This window comes from Nannospalax galili, unplaced genomic scaffold (assembly GCF_000622305.1).
Source record: "Nannospalax galili isolate Female #2095 unplaced genomic scaffold, S.galili_v1.0 scaffold307, whole genome shotgun sequence".
NCBI classification, from domain to species: Eukaryota; Metazoa; Chordata; class Mammalia; order Rodentia; family Spalacidae; genus Nannospalax; species Nannospalax galili.
The window spans coordinates 7,106,198-7,121,516 of NW_008359625.1; the positions used below are offsets into that span (position 1 = coordinate 7,106,198).

The 15,319-nt window shown below is 45.0% G+C and overlaps 1 protein-coding gene across 5 annotated transcripts in view; it reads left to right on the forward strand.

Annotated features, from left to right (window-relative positions):
- The window catches only part of Agk (acylglycerol kinase), a 94,240-nt gene that overhangs the window by 20,127 nt on the left and 58,794 nt on the right, over positions 1-15,319 (forward strand). For all 5 annotated transcript variants that reach the window (XM_008823526.3, XM_029558859.1, XM_008823527.3 and 2 more), the window contains exon 3: positions 9,512-9,551. In XM_008823526.3, the coding sequence (XP_008821748.1) occupies positions 9,512-9,551 (40 nt within the window). The remainder of the gene's footprint in view (positions 1-9,511; positions 9,552-15,319) is intronic.

Below are 15,319 nucleotides of genomic sequence, written 5' to 3' on the forward strand. Positions count from 1 at the left end.
AGGTTACTTAAGCCACTTAACCTTCATAAGAGGCATAATTATGTTTGGGAGGTGAGTTGCAAGGACTGAATGAGAGGATGTGGGTCAGGTGCCTGGTATTGTGCTTAAAATTAGCCCTCAGCAGATGCTAGCTCTTGTTGTGTTAGATTGTTGCCTGAGTATTTGGCTGAAGCGGAGGAACATAAGAGAAATCATTTTGTGGCTTGAAGACTAGGATAATTGGTGATACAGAAAGAAGTAGCCAGAGAGAATTGGCTTGAGGAAGAGGTACTCTTTTAAACACCTGAGTTTGAGAGCTGACAGGATATGTAGGGGAATGTTAGCTGCCAGGGGTAAATTATGCGTGAGCCACACTCGACTAGACTCATGGTTTTTCTTTTGTTACAAATTATGGTTTCAGGAATGTCTTGTGCTTTGGTTTCCAGTATCTCTGGGGCTGGGAACAAAGCAGATGCCTTACCTTGACACCCATTCAGACTGGCCTTGGACTTTGCCGGCGTGGTCAGTGCCCTGAGCTACCTCACCATGGCGGATGTAGGAGGGTTATTCCCCTCACAGCTACTCCTTTTTCCAGATGTTGTTGACGTTTTGAGAAATCAGTTTGTTTTGCTTTCTAGCCATTTCAGAGTTTTTTCTTTTTGCCTTTTCTGTTCACAGGCTGATGTTGAAATTGGGGTATTAATGGGTGCTATTTAAAGAAGCTCATTTATGGCAATTAAATAACATGCTTGTCAGCCCAGATTTGATAGGGAATAAGAGAACTTAAAAAAAGTACAGTGAAGTTTAATTATATTTCCTTTTCTTTTAACTCCCTTGTCGGATTATGTGAAAAACAGATTTCTTTTGTGTGTGTGTGTGTGTATGTGTGTGTGTGTGTGTAGTTTCCTATATTTTGTGTCGGAGGGGTGCTGAGATGAAAGGCAGGTGGTATGTTCGGTTGTATTTTATCCTGTTGGTTTCACATCATTTGGGGGCTTTAGTGTCATTCCTTGTTCCAAGGTCTGTACAGGGAATGCTCATCACTGATGCTGAAGTAGCTCCTCTCTAGGGGTAACCGACATTGCAGCATTTCAGGTCTTTCCGGCTTCACTACAGCAGAGCAGGCTCTCAACCTCTACTTTCTTCTTGAATACCTTCATAAAAATATCTATGTAATACTTTTCTGTCTTCATTTTTCCCCTATTGACTTGAGTATCTCATACATAATTGAGACTCAATATGTATTTGCTTATAGTGGCATTGCCAATGTACAGTGATGGCCACTGGAACCCAGGGAGCTAGTGTTTTGTTTGCCTAGTAAAGTTAATGTTATACTGTATATGGGGGAAAATCTGTATAAGATGTTTAAGTTGAACTGTTGGATGAAAGCACATTGGTGGAAAGAAATTAAGAGAAAATAGAGGTGAATGAATCATGAAAGAATGCTGTCTTAGAATTAGGAGTGGAAGTCTTTTTTGAAAAGGCTAGAGCACAAAGCAGGCCCACTAAAGGCAGCCAAAGCATCCTTCAGGGCTACCAGCAGAAGGATAGCCCTGAGTCAGAGACGGTGCTTTTTGTGGAGTGTCTGGAACTCAGTCAACTTAGCTGTGCTTCTGTGAATGTTAGGACAGTGAGATAGGGAGAGAAATTGGTATCTCGTGGAAACTTGAGTCTAGAATAAAAGAGTGAAAGAGCAATTTCATGTTCTAAGAACAGAAAAACCTTAGCAGATAAAGACTTCTTCATTACCATTGCTCTTGGTCAGTAGGATTCAGGAGATAGCCTGCAGAACCATCTTCTGGGTAGTGAAAAGTCCTGCAGAACAGGCTTTGATGACGGCGTAGTAGTATGAGAGAACCCCTCTGGGGATGCCTGCTTTTGTTCCGTGATTTCCTATCCTGAAGTGTGGAAGAATAGGCACCAAACTAGAACTGTTCAGAGCAGCCTGTGGGTTTTGTTGGAGTTGTGGCCTTCCCATCAAGGGTGGAAGACAAGTCTTCCACTGGTAAACATTGAATTGATAAAGGACAGGGATAGATTTATTGGACTTTTTCCTACACCTCTATGTAATAAAGAATATAACACTACCTCCATACCAGTGCAGGGAAGAAGTGTGAGGGAGGTGACTGAGTGTGCAGTGGCTGGGGTTTTAGTAATTGGAGTCGGTGAAGACTGACTGTAGAAGACAAAGGAGAATTGAGGGAAACAATGTGGAGAATCAGAGTATTTAAGTTCTGGTACTGAGCCTCTAGTAACTTCTGGAGCAGGCAGAAGTTCTCCAAGCCAGAAGTTTTCTCAAACTAGGTGAATTAGTCATTTTCTAGGAGTTTAAAGAAGTTGAGAAAATGCTGCCTAAGTAAACATTCCAGAAGCATTGGGACCTGAGGTTGGGTCTCTGCATGTTCTCTTGGTGTGCCTTTGCCCAAATGAGAATCACTGCTATAGTGAATTTTGTTATTACTGGAGTGGTACCATGTCATTTGATTGACAGGGATCAGGATGTGTGAAAACTCTGGGCATGATCATTTCTATGGACTCTTTCAACCTTAACATTTTAGATTTCTAAGAAATTGAGCTTGGGCTCGAAGGCATTTTATTCTATTGACAAAGCATTTTATTTGTTCTGTCTGCTGTTTGGGTTTCATACTTTGGCAAAGAAACAAGATAATAAAGCAGGGATTGTACATGTAAAAATTGCTTGTATGCTCAGGAATCCATGTGACAGTGAGCAAATTCATAAGTCTGGGTTGAACTGCAAATCTCACAAATTAAATGGATTAAAACATTTTGGCCAAATGCTCTTGACTGCTGGCTTCATGGTGAATCTGTTCCTGCTGGCTTGTCCCTCATTCCTCCTCATGCCCTGATGTGGCTATTTTGTTAATTTCATTGCTTTGTGTATTAGCTCCTTTTCTGTTGCTATGAGAAAACACTATGAAAGGCAACTTAAAGAAGAGTTTATTTTGACTTATGGTTCCAGAGGGATGAGTCCATCATGGCAGGGAGCAGGAAGCTAAGATCACATCTTTTAACTGCAAATACAAAGCAGAGCACACTGGACGTGGGATGAGGCCTTGAACTCTCAAAGCTCGCCCCCAGAGACACACTGCCTCCTGCATCATGGCTGCACTCCTAAAGATTCCACGACCCCCAAACAGTGCCGCCAGCTGGAAACAGTGTTCAAATACTTTGGGGAGCATTGCTCATTCCAAGCACAATTTCTATGAACGTTTCATTGCTTGCCCTTCCTCTCTTCTGTTTTAGCCAATAATTCTTGGGGAATTGTTTTTGGCTTGCTTTATATTACTGTTAAAATGTCTCCTGCATTGGTGAATTAAGTCACCAACTAAAATGTTCCTGCATGCCTTGTCTACTTTTTACCAGGCCAGGAGGCTGCAGAACACGTTGTCTTTACATGTGGTGGTACGGTTTGTTAATTTCTTACTCTTTTCCCAAAGTTTCTACTCAGCAGCACAGTGATGGAGTTTGATGCAGCCATTGCCTGTGTGGCCCCTTGTTTTCTCTCTTACTACTCTAAAGTGCATTAAAATGAAGATAGTTACCATTTAGTATATGGTTATCAGTAAGTATTTTCCTGCCCCTTAGGCTTTTATGGCCATAGGGAATCTTTCTATTGTTTTGTGCTTGGGAGAGGTGAGAGGATAGCCCCCGAGGCCCCTGAACCGGAGAAGACTGTAGTTAAATAGAAAGCCAGAGTTTTAACATTTGCATTGTCATCTGGTGTTCTAGCCTGTCATACACTGCCTGCCCCCGAATCCCAATGAACACTCTTTAGGAAGGAAAGCTTGTGCATGCTTCTCCAGCAGGGTGCATTTTCTTCTGCTGGGTCAGTACCTGCCCCTTAGGCAGAGGTGGCCCCTATTTTCTCATGGACAGCAGAGGCTCACCGTAATAGTAGTTGCCTCTTTGGGATGGTCGTGTGAGACTTCAGGGGGCTTTACAATGTATAGTTAAAGCTTTCTCCTCCACACTTGCCTCTCAGATTCATTTTGCTTTGCTGTCACTGGTGCTCTGTCCTTCCTGCTTCATCAACAACCAGTGGGCACAGCCCCTAGCAGTGTGATGATTGATTATTTTAGGAAGCCTGGGTAAATCGATGTGGTTGCTAGAAACATCTCAACTTGAGATCTGTTTTGTGTAGAGCAAAGGCTGTTTGCATGCACTGAGGGAAAACTGGTGGCAGAAATTGGTGAACAATTTGCCTCTGACTGTAGTGGGAAATATCTTTTTTGGGAAATAGGATGGATCAATGTGATTTTTTTTCTCTCCATGTAAACTTGTTATTGAAATAACAGCTTATCTTATTTTTCAGTCCTAAAGTAATAAATAAAACATTTATGGCTTAGAATAAATTGAGAGCATCCTATTACCTGTAGTAGCAGACGAGTTCATATTCTTTTAAAGCCTCAGGCAGTAATATCAGCAGATTTTTTTTCATTTTCTAATCAAGAGGCTTCTAATTTCTCTCTGTCAAAGAGTTTCCATTCCAGTTCTGAGCAGGCAAGCAGGTCTTCAGGGACCCTTTCTCATATGACTACCTCTTATGAATTGTGTTAACTTCCATTCCCAGGAGGCACCATGGTATAGAAGGAACATGGGCTTATGATGTATGTACAATTACCTTTTGTGTGTTTGGTAGCAAGGTTTTTGGTTTATATTTGGATTCGTGACCCATTAGCAATCTGGAATTTTATGACAACCATAGTCTATCAGCCACTGGGACAGTTCTTGGGTTTCCTTCCAGAGTTCCTCACTTAAGAGTTTTGAGTACCAGTTACATTGATTCTACATGTGCATGCTCATATACACCTTGAGACCTTCTGAGCTGGCAGTGTTCCCATGACAGTTTCGGGCTTTCATCCTGTGCTATGGTACTGACTCTGACTTCTGCCTTTGGTGCACTAGACAGCTATCTCAGATGATCTACTGGTTCAGGAATGGCAGGTACTTGTATAAGAATAACCTTCAGTTTTCCTTCGAGGGCAAACTCTGCCTGTCTGAACACAGTGAGTCAATTTTCCTGTTCAAACATTTGCCACTTATTTATTAACAAGTATTCATCGAGCTCCCACAGTCTACAAGAGTCTGTGCTATCATCTGTATAAGAAAAAGTGGCAAACTATCCATTATTTAAAGAAGTTCATAATCCAGTAGGGAACATGAAGCAAGCAATTTTATGTTGGGTGGGGCAAGGGCAGGGGCAGTATTGTATGTGGTCTATTTTTTTTTCCACGAAAGTCATGTTAATTGCTTTTCCTCACTGTGACCAAAATAATAGACAGAAACAGCCTAAGGCAGGAAAGACTTATTTTGACTCACCGTTTCAAGAGGATTACAGTTCATCATGGTAGGGAAGACATGGCGGGGGAACAGGGGTTTGTGGTGCTCAACACGTGGTAGGTCAGAAGACCAGAGAGAGCAGGCTGGAACGAGGGGCGTGTAGAATCTTCAAAGGATGACCCCAGAATGACCACTTCAGCCAGCTAGGTCCCACTTTCTAGCCTCCAAAATAGCACCACCAGCTGGGGACCAGGTATCTAAAACAGGGGCCTATGGGGAAAATCCCATATTTAGACAATAGCACCCAGGGGAGAATAAGATGATTTAAACCTTGTAGATAAAAAACCATTGTCTTACAGGAGTAGCAAAACATGCAGTTTACTGAGTGAGTATAAAAGCAATGTCAAAGGGAACCATGGGAGGTAAGAAAAACTCCATCTTTTTCCTCAGTTCTCCACCAGAGTTTCCATGTTTCATTTCATTTATTGGGATTTGCTTGGTGTTCTCTGCCAACTGTGCCACGTTCAGTGTCCTGCTGCTTCAGTGTCATCACTCCGAGACCTACTCTCCAATCTGCCCTTGTACCATGATCACTGCCTCCTATCCTACACCCGTTTCTAACTGTCCTCTAGTCCCCTTACCTGATACCTCACCATTGTCCCAGGTTGACAAAGCCAGCACTAAGCTCAGTCCTCTCCTTCTGTACCTGTGTCTCTTTGTTCCATCTTTGGACAGAATTACCTTCCACAAGATTTCTGTCTGCTTTTTTGAATCCCCTCTTTCCTTTGATTCTCATGAGCCACCCTGCATGTTTACTTCTGAATGTGTGCAGAACCTGTGCTCTTCTCTGGTTCTCTGCCATAACCCTACTTCCAGTCCTTGTTACTGCCTATATCGCTGGGGAAGGCTCCCTCGTCTCCTCGGGTTCAGCCTTACCTCTGACCATTGCCTTCTGTTGCAACCAGAACGACCCTTTTAAAATGCAAGTCTCGTCATATCAGTTCTCTCATTAATGCTTCCTAAGACACTTAGGATACTGTCCCAATTCTATAAACAATTTGAAAGGTCCTTGTGGCTTGGCTTTTCTCTGGCTCCTGGAACCACCTCTTGCCACTTCTCCCATAGCCTTCTGCCTCTAGCTGTACTCAACTCTGAACTTTTCTAAGTGGTTGTGTGCTGGTACTTAGAGGGTTTGATGTGATGTTTTCATCTACCCTTTGATTTTGCCTGGATATTTAAAAATTTTAATTTCTTCCCCAGATCTCAGTTTCAGTGTTTATTCCTGTATAAGGCTTTCTAGAATTCCCTCAAGAGTAGAATAGGTGGTCGTCTTTGTGCTCTTTTCTACAGCACATGACAAGCAAAGTTGCATTGTGGTCACCCGCTAAACTGTCTTCCTTTGTAAACTAAGCCGCTCATTGCCAGCAAATGTTGACTTATTCACCATCATTTTCCAGATTCCTAACCTGGCATATTATTCATCAAGAAATGTGTCTTTTATATGCTGCCATTTTTACCAAGAGTTGTTTTTGCCACATGACCCCATCATCTTGAGGGCAGGACCAAGTCTGTTCAGTGTGCTGTATGCAGCATTTTGTGTTAGGGAGTTAGTCTCACCAATTACTTTCAGGATCTTCCTTGCACCAGGACTTTTTACAAACATTATATGAGTGTAAATTATAAAATTTTATTAGATAAGACTAGGAAGCAAGATAATTTTGTAAATGTAAAGCCTACATTTAAATGAGTTTTTGCTCATTCAGTATTGCCTGAAGTTACAGAGAAAAAAGTCTATAAATATTTGCTTAGTGAGGTTGGTCTGAATTCTGGTCCTACCACTTGGTAACATGCTTTGGGCAAGTCACTTACCTTTAACCTCAGATCTTCACAAACAAGAACATTCTATATTGTGTATTAATTTCTGCCTTGCTTATAAGGTTGTGACAAGGATTCAAAATTTATGAAAACATTTGTTATAGTATTTGCCTCATTTTAAGTTATTTTCTCTTCTGTTCTGATGAAGCTCTATTACTAAAGCATTTCTGGAATTTCTTGCAATAGTTTTCAGAACTCGCTATGGATTGTCAGAATATAGCTGGCCATCCATATCTGTAGGTTTCGCATCTGTGGATTCAACCAACTGCAGATACAAAGTCTTCAGAAAAAAACTGTGTATGTAACATATGTATAGATTGTTTCATCTCTGAATTATACAATATAACTATATATAGGTAGCATTTATCTTGTATTAAGTATTCTGAGACGTGATTTGGGCACCTATGGCAGGGAAGCAGTGTCCCAGAACTAGTCCTTACAGGATACTGTGGGGCTGCTCCATCTCAAGGCAAGGAAGCTTTCTTTGAGAATGTGTTTGATTTTTTTTTTAAAAAACAGTCTGATTTGGAGACAAGATTGAGGTGGTTTACCATTTACGTATTAGAGTTAAGTGTGATTATATTGGGATTTTCTTTGTAGGATCTAAGTTGGTGCGTATTCTGGCTTTTTCATAGGTGGCCTTGATAGCATTCCCTTTGGCCCCTTTGTGCTGGATAGCTTTAGTGTCAACTTGACACACCTGGGTCGAGGGAGCCTCAACTGGGGACTTGCCTTCATTGGACTGGCCTGTGGCCATGTCCATGGTGCATCTTCTTGATTGTTGAGTGATGTGGGAGGGCCCAGCCCACTGTGGGTGGTGCCACCTTGGGCAGGTGGGCCTGTGTTGCATAAGAAAGCAGGCTGAGCAGGGGCCAGGGGAACAAGCCAGTAAGCACTGTTCCTCCATGGCCTGTGCTCCAGCTCCTGCCTCCAGGTTCCTGCCCTGAGTTCCTACCTTGGGCTCCCTGATGAACTGTGACCTGGGAGATGTAAGACAAATAATCCCTTTCCTCCCCAAGTTGGTAGTGGTCAGAGTGTTTGTCACAGCAATGGAGAAACAAACTGGGACAGCATTAAACCCAAATTTTTTTGATTTTTGAAGAGCGTTCTGAAAAATGAAGCAGTGTCAAACTAGGGAGGCTGAAGATCTTCAATATACTTACTGATTAATTATCAAAGTTTTACTTAGAGAACAGCAAAGACTTTGGGGGTGGGAGGGGGTGATAATCCAGTGTACCACTTCATGTCTTCATAAACATGTACGACAGTTCTCTCGGCTAGTGCCAGGGAATCTCTGTGGCTGAAACAAAGCAAGAATGACATCTGCTTGTGACCAGAGAGGAGACAGTAGCCTTTAGAAGTCTGTCCTGCAGAGTGGGAGGGACCTAGAAGGAAGAAGTGGAGGAGATGAACAGAGATGGAGAGACCAGCCTGCAGCTGTGATAGAAGCCTTCAGAGTTTGTGCAGGATGAGGTCATAGGATAAAGATTGGAGACTGAAGGAAAGAAGCCTATTAGAAAAAACAAAACAAAACAAAAAAACCAAAAAAACACTAAAAGCAAGAGTTTGGTGTGCTGCTCTCATGAAAGACTGGAAGCTGTATTTCCAGGATTACGTGGGGGCTAGATGGTGGTTAGCACAGTCCAGGAGATTTGGTAACTATGCATGATGATTACAAAGAATCTGGTAATACTTTGTGGTCCAGAGGTTTCTGTGGGTTCAGTGGTTCACCTCTCCATTTTTGTGTAAGATTATAAGTGTGAAATATCCAGTAAACTACAAAGGGCTATCAGCATGTTATTTGTAAAAATGAAGCTTATATACTGTTGCTATTTATCAGAACATTTTATGAGCAAGGCCTGCATTCCTTCTGGAGGCTCAGGGAGAAGCCACTTGCTAGAGAGGCTGTCACATTCCTGAGTTCACAGCCCCTTCACAGCCAGGTGGTGACCATCCTTCCAGAATCATATCTGCTCTGACCACAGCTAGGAAACCTCCTTCAAGGCTCTTAGAGAAAGAAAGATGTATCCAGATATGCAGGATACCCTCCCTGTCTCAGAGCCCTAAACTACATCCACACTGTTCCTTTGCCTTGTGGAGTCACAGATCTTCAAGTTCTGGGGATTAGGGTGTAGACACTGTGGGCATCTAGGGCATTATTCCAGCCTCCAGAATATGGAAATACCTAACAAGATTTCATTCAGATAGTGTGCTTCTCAAATGTGCTCACGATTTGTTATCAGGTTTTTAAGAATCTTCACTTAAGGTACATTTATTATTTTTTAACCACAAATCTTGTTTGGGTCTTAATCTCCTGTGAAAGCTAACATGTGTTCTTCTTTGTTTGGTTTGATAGTGATAACTTGCTAAGAAGAGCAGCCTGCCAGGAAGCTCAGGTAATGCCATTTCCCCCTGATAGTGTTAACGCTTCCCTTATCTCCATAGTGCAGGAAGCACCACTATTCCAGGGCCTTATATGGGGTCTTGGCCTCCGTGCAGTTTGACATTTTCCCTTCATCTCAGGGTGGATCAGGCTGACATCCAACTCTTGAGTGGAATGGGGAAGTTGACCATCTGCTGAAGAGCAGTTCTGACACCCTGCCTGGTAGATTTGTTTATTTCTGGACCACTTCCAAGAACACGTAACTGGACTGGCTGAAGAGCTGGGAATTTGCTCATGTTTGCAGTTATCCTTGTGGATTTGGTTAAACCTGGTATCATTCCTGATTGAATAGGCCCTGGAGATTGTTCAGACTAGGTGTTAGCTCTGAAAGTAACATCGTCTTAAAATTATCGATTCCTACTTTTAGAGCCCATCTCTTTAGTGCAGTGTCATTCCAGGACTGTGGGATATTGTTTAAGCATTCATTTATCTGGCTGTAGTAATTACAGTTAAATGGTGAATCCCTTAAAATTTAGGATCCCAATTTTGCCCTCTTACCCATTTGTACATTATAGCTTGCAGATGGATTTCTGTGACTCAGTTGCCTTGTTAATATGCTATTTAAGCTATGAGGTCAGAAATGCCAAAAGAAAAGTATGAAAGTTAAATGGCAGAAAGCATTTAGTAGAAGTGGTGGCCAACTCATGTTTGTTTCAGAAATGTTTCCATAGAGAATGACAATAGATACTAACTCTTGGTTCTAACTCTGTTTTAACAATTTGATTTTATTTTTGTATAAATATATCATCTCATATGGCTTCAAGTTATTTTTTAAAAAATCAATTCAAATAACCTTAAGCATTTTTTAGAACTAGACATGCCTATGACCCCAGCTTTCAGGAGGATGAAGCAGGAGGATTGCCCAGAGCTTGACTCCAGCCAAGATTACAAACTGAGTTCCAGACCAGCCTGGGCTACATTGTGAGGACCTGTCCCAATGAAAAAAAATTTGGATTATTTTTTAATTGACAGTATTTAAACCTACTTCTGGGTCTCAATATGATACTATGATATAGGTATGCAGTGTATAATGATCAAATCAAGGTAACTATCAAATAAACTTTAATACTAAATGCCAGGCAGTCCTGCCCCAAACATCCTCATCCTCTTCTTTAGAAGGTGAATGCCTCTGTTCTGTTTTTCAGACCCTGCCTCTGTTCTGTGTTCATGCTGTATTCCGTGTTCATGCTGTGTTCCATGTTCATCCCGTGTTCCATCTTCATCCCTGTTCCGTGTTCATCCCGAGTTCTGTGTTCTTCCCCTGTTCCATCACCATCCCGTGTTCTGTTTCCGTCCCGTGTTCCATGTTCACCCTCTGTTCCGTCTTCTTCGCCCCGTGTTCCGTCTTCTTCGCCCCATGTTCCGTCTTCTTCACCCCGTGTTCCGTCTTCTTCACCCCGTGTTCCGTCTTCACCCCCTTCCGTCTTCTTCGCCCCGTGTTCCGTCTTGTTCGCCCCGCGTCTTCTTCACCCCCTTCCGTCTTCATCTTGTTCGCCCCGTGTTCCGTCTTCTTCGCCCCGTGTTCCGTCTTCTTCGCCCCGTGTGCCGTCTTCACCCCCTTCCGTCTTCTCCACCCCGTTCTCCGTCTTCTCCCCCCTCCGTCTTCTTCGCCCCGTGTGCCGTCTTCACCCCCTTCCGTCTTCTCCACCCCGTTCTCCGTCTTCTCCCCCCTCCGTCTTCTTCGCCCCGTGTGCCGTCTTCACCCCCTTCCGTCTTCTCCACCCCGTTCTCCGTCTTCTCCCCCCTCCGTCTTCTTCGCCCCGTGTGCCGTCTTCACCCCCTTCCGTCTTCTCCACCCCGTTCTCCGTCTTCTCCCCCCTCCGTCTTCTTCGCCCCGTGTGCCGTCTTCACCCCCTTCCGTCTTCTCCACCCCGTTCTCCGTCTTCTCCCCCCTCCGTCTTCTTCGCCCCGTGTGCCGTCTTCACCCCCTTCCGTCTTCTCCACCCCGTTCTCCGTCTTCTCCCCCCTCCGTCTTCTTCGCCCCGTGTGCCGTCTTCACCCCCTTCCGTCTTCTCCACCCCGTTCTCCGTCTTCTCCCCCCTCCGTCTTCTTCGCCCCGTGTGCCGTCTTCACCCCCTTCCGTCTTCTCCACCCCGTTCTCCGTCTTCTCCCCCCTCCGTCTTCTTCGCCCCGTGTGCCGTCTTCACCCCCTTCCGTCTTCTCCACCCCGTTCTCCGTCTTCTCCCCCCTCCGTCTTCTTCGCCCCGTGTGCCGTCTTCACCCCCTTCCGTCTTCTCCACCCCGTTCTCCGTCTTCTCCCCCCTCCGTCTTCTTCGCCCCGTGTGCCGTCTTCACCCCCTTCCGTCTTCTCCACCCCGTTCTCCGTCTTCTCCCCCCTCCGTCTTCTTCGCCCCGTGTGCCGTCTTCACCCCCTTCCGTCTTCTCCACCCCGTTCTCCGTCTTCTCCCCCCTCCGTCTTCTTCGCCCCGTGTGCCGTCTTCACCCCCTTCCGTCTTCTCCACCCCGTTCTCCGTCTTCTCCCCCCTCCGTCTTCTTCGCCCCGTGTGCCGTCTTCACCCCCTTCCGTCTTCTCCACCCCGTTCTCCGTCTTCTCCCCCCTCCGTCTTCTTCGCCCCGTGTGCCGTCTTCACCCCCTTCCGTCTTCTCCACCCCGTTCTCCGTCTTCTCCCCCCTCCGTCTTCTTCGCCCCGTGTGCCGTCTTCACCCCCTTCCGTCTTCTCCACCCCGTTCTCCGTCTTCTCCCCCCTCCGTCTTCTTCGCCCCGTGTGCCGTCTTCACCCCCTTCCGTCTTCTCCACCCCGTTCTCCGTCTTCTCCCCCCTCCGTCTTCTTCGCCCCGTGTGCCGTCTTCACCCCCTTCCGTCTTCTCCACCCCGTTCTCCGTCTTCTCCCCCCTCCGTCTTCTTCGCCCCGTGTGCCGTCTTCACCCCCTTCCGTCTTCTCCACCCCGTTCTCCGTCTTCTCCCCCCTCCGTCTTCTTCGCCCCGTGTGCCGTCTTCACCCCCTTCCGTCTTCTCCACCCCGTTCTCCGTCTTCTCCCCCCTCCGTCTTCTTCGCCCCGTGTGCCGTCTTCACCCCCTTCCGTCTTCTCCACCCCGTTCTCCGTCTTCTCCCCCCTCCGTCTTCTTCGCCCCGTGTGCCGTCTTCACCCCCTTCCGTCTTCTTCGCCCCATGTTCCGTCTTCTTCGCCCCGTGTTCCGTCTTCTTCACCGCGTGTTCCATCTTCTTCACCGCGTGTTCCATCTTCTTCACCGCGTGTTCTGTCTTCACCCCCTTCTGTCTTCTTTGCCCCGTGTTCCGTCTTCGCCCCCTTCCGTCTTCTTCACCCCCTTCCGTCTTCTTCACCCCGTGTTCTGTCTTCTTCACCCCGTGTTCCGTCTTCTTCACCCCGTGTTCCATCTTCTTCACCGCGTGTTCCGTCTTCTTTGCCCCGTGTTCTGTCTTCACCCCCTTCTGTCTTCTTTGCCCCGTGTTCCGTCTTCTTTGCCCTGTGTTCTGTCTTCTTCGCCCCGTGTTCTGTCTTCTTCACCCCGTGTTCCATCTTCTTCACCGCGTGTTCCATCTTCTTTGCCCCGTGTTCCGTCTTTTTCACCCCGTGTTCCGTCTTCTTTGCCCTGTGTTCTGTCTTCTTCGCCCCGTGTTCTGTCTTCATCCTGTGTTCTGTGTTCCATCTTTTCTGTGTACCTCCTCTTTTTAGTGGTTATCCCCTGCCTCTGTTCTGTGTTCCATCCCCTCTTCTCTAGGAGTGAGGTTCTTTTAGTTACTTCCTCTCACTTCCTGACCTCTTCTGACTCTAATTCTTCACTCCCCTTCAAATGTTTAGCTGTTTCCATAGGACTAAAAGTGGATTTCTCCTCTCTAATTTCTTCTGTGTGTTCTTACAGTCTAAATTTTTGAATGATTAAAAAAACTCATGTAAACTAAATTCTGTTTTGCCAACTCCTTAAACTATTATGAATTTGAGAATGAATTACAAGCATAGTTAGAAATTTTATGGACTGTGAAATGAGGACACAGGAATATCCAGCACACTAGGTTTGGGTTCTGGTAAGCCAGAGAACTGGGTTAATTTTATTTCTGACCACTTTCTGGAATGGTATGCATAAGAACATAACAAATTATAGTATTTGGAGATTTGGTAGCAAAATGTCAGGATCTGAGTAAGAATAAAAACAAGAGAAATGATAATGGACCAGGTACCTTTTTATAAAGAAAGCATGTCTCTGAGGTATTCAGAAAAAGGAGTGTGTGTGTGTTATGTATGTGTGTGCATTTGTGTGTGTGTATTGCCCATGCATGTGCATATGGAGCTGGAGGTTGACATCAGAATGTTTTCCTCGATAGCTTTTCCACTTTATTTTTTAAGACAGGGTCTTTCACTAAGCCTGGAGCTTGCTATTCCGGCTAGTCTGGCTGTCCAGAGAGCCCCCAGGATCTGCTTGACTCTCTGTTCCCTAGTACTGGGGTCGTGACATATACTGCCCTACCTGACTTTTTATGTAGGTGCTAGGCTCAGCTCATTTCCTGGTGCTTGTTAAGTAAGCACTGTGTACCCTTTGTACCCATTGAGCCATCTCCCAAGAACTTGTTTTTAGAGCTAAAAGTAGTAGTAAAAGGAATTTATTTTTTAAAATTTATTTTATTTTTATTTTATGTGTATGAGTGTATTGCCTGCATGTATGTGAGTGCACCTGTGTCGTGCAGTGCCACAGAGGTCAGAAGAGGGTGTCGGATTCCCCTGGAACTGGAGTTAAGGACGGTTTGTAGCCGCCATGTGGGTGCTGGGAATTGAACCCGGGTCCTCTGCAAGAGCAGTCAGTGCTCTTAACCGCTGAGCCATCTCTCCAGCCCTAGGAATTTAGTTTTTTAAAGACAGGGTCTCCCTGTAGCCCCAGCTGTCCTGGAACTCACTATGTAGACCAGGCTGGCCTTGAACTCACAGAGGTCCACCTGCCTCTGCCTCCTGAGTGCTGAGATTAAAGGCGTGCGCCACCACACCCACCTGAATTTTTGCCTTTTTAGTGTTTTCCTGTCACTGTTCTTTTGTTGACTGCCCTCTCAGTGTCACAGCAGTAGCTCCTCTTCCACTCTCATTTTTAACTGAATTGGTGCAGTTTCCATGTTTTGTAATTTGATGGTATTTAGATCTCCTCCCCTATCCTTATTGCCCCCCCATCCAATTTAATATGTTTTAATACATACATTATATATATGAAATAAGGCTACAGAGTCTAATTTGTCTCTTTGCATATCCTTCAGTGTGGGTCCAGTACCAGGTTAACCTACCAAGAGTCCTATGCTTGAAAAACTCTCTCTCCCTACCAGCAGCCATTGGTTGCCAAAAATTCCTTAGGTTGGGTTGAGATTTCTTACTCAATTTCCCATGTCTATGCTGGAATTTTGTCTGGTTTGGGCTTGCATGGGACTTGTACAGACTGTCACCATTGCTGTGAATTCATATGAGTAAATGACCAGCTGTATGGAAGACTGTTTCCTTGTGGTCATCCACTACCTCTGGCTCTTACAGTTCTTCCACTCTCTTTTCTGCAATGCTCCCTGAGCCTTGGGGAGCAGAAGTTTGATACCAGTGTTCTAGTTAGGGATAAGTACTCTATAGCATCTTGTTCTCTGCACATTGGCCAATTGTAGGATTCTGTGTTAATCACCATCTGCTGCATAAAGAAACCCCTCTGGTGAGAGTTGAGAGATGAATTAATCTATGGGAATAACAGTAAATCATTAGTAGTCAGTTTATACATAA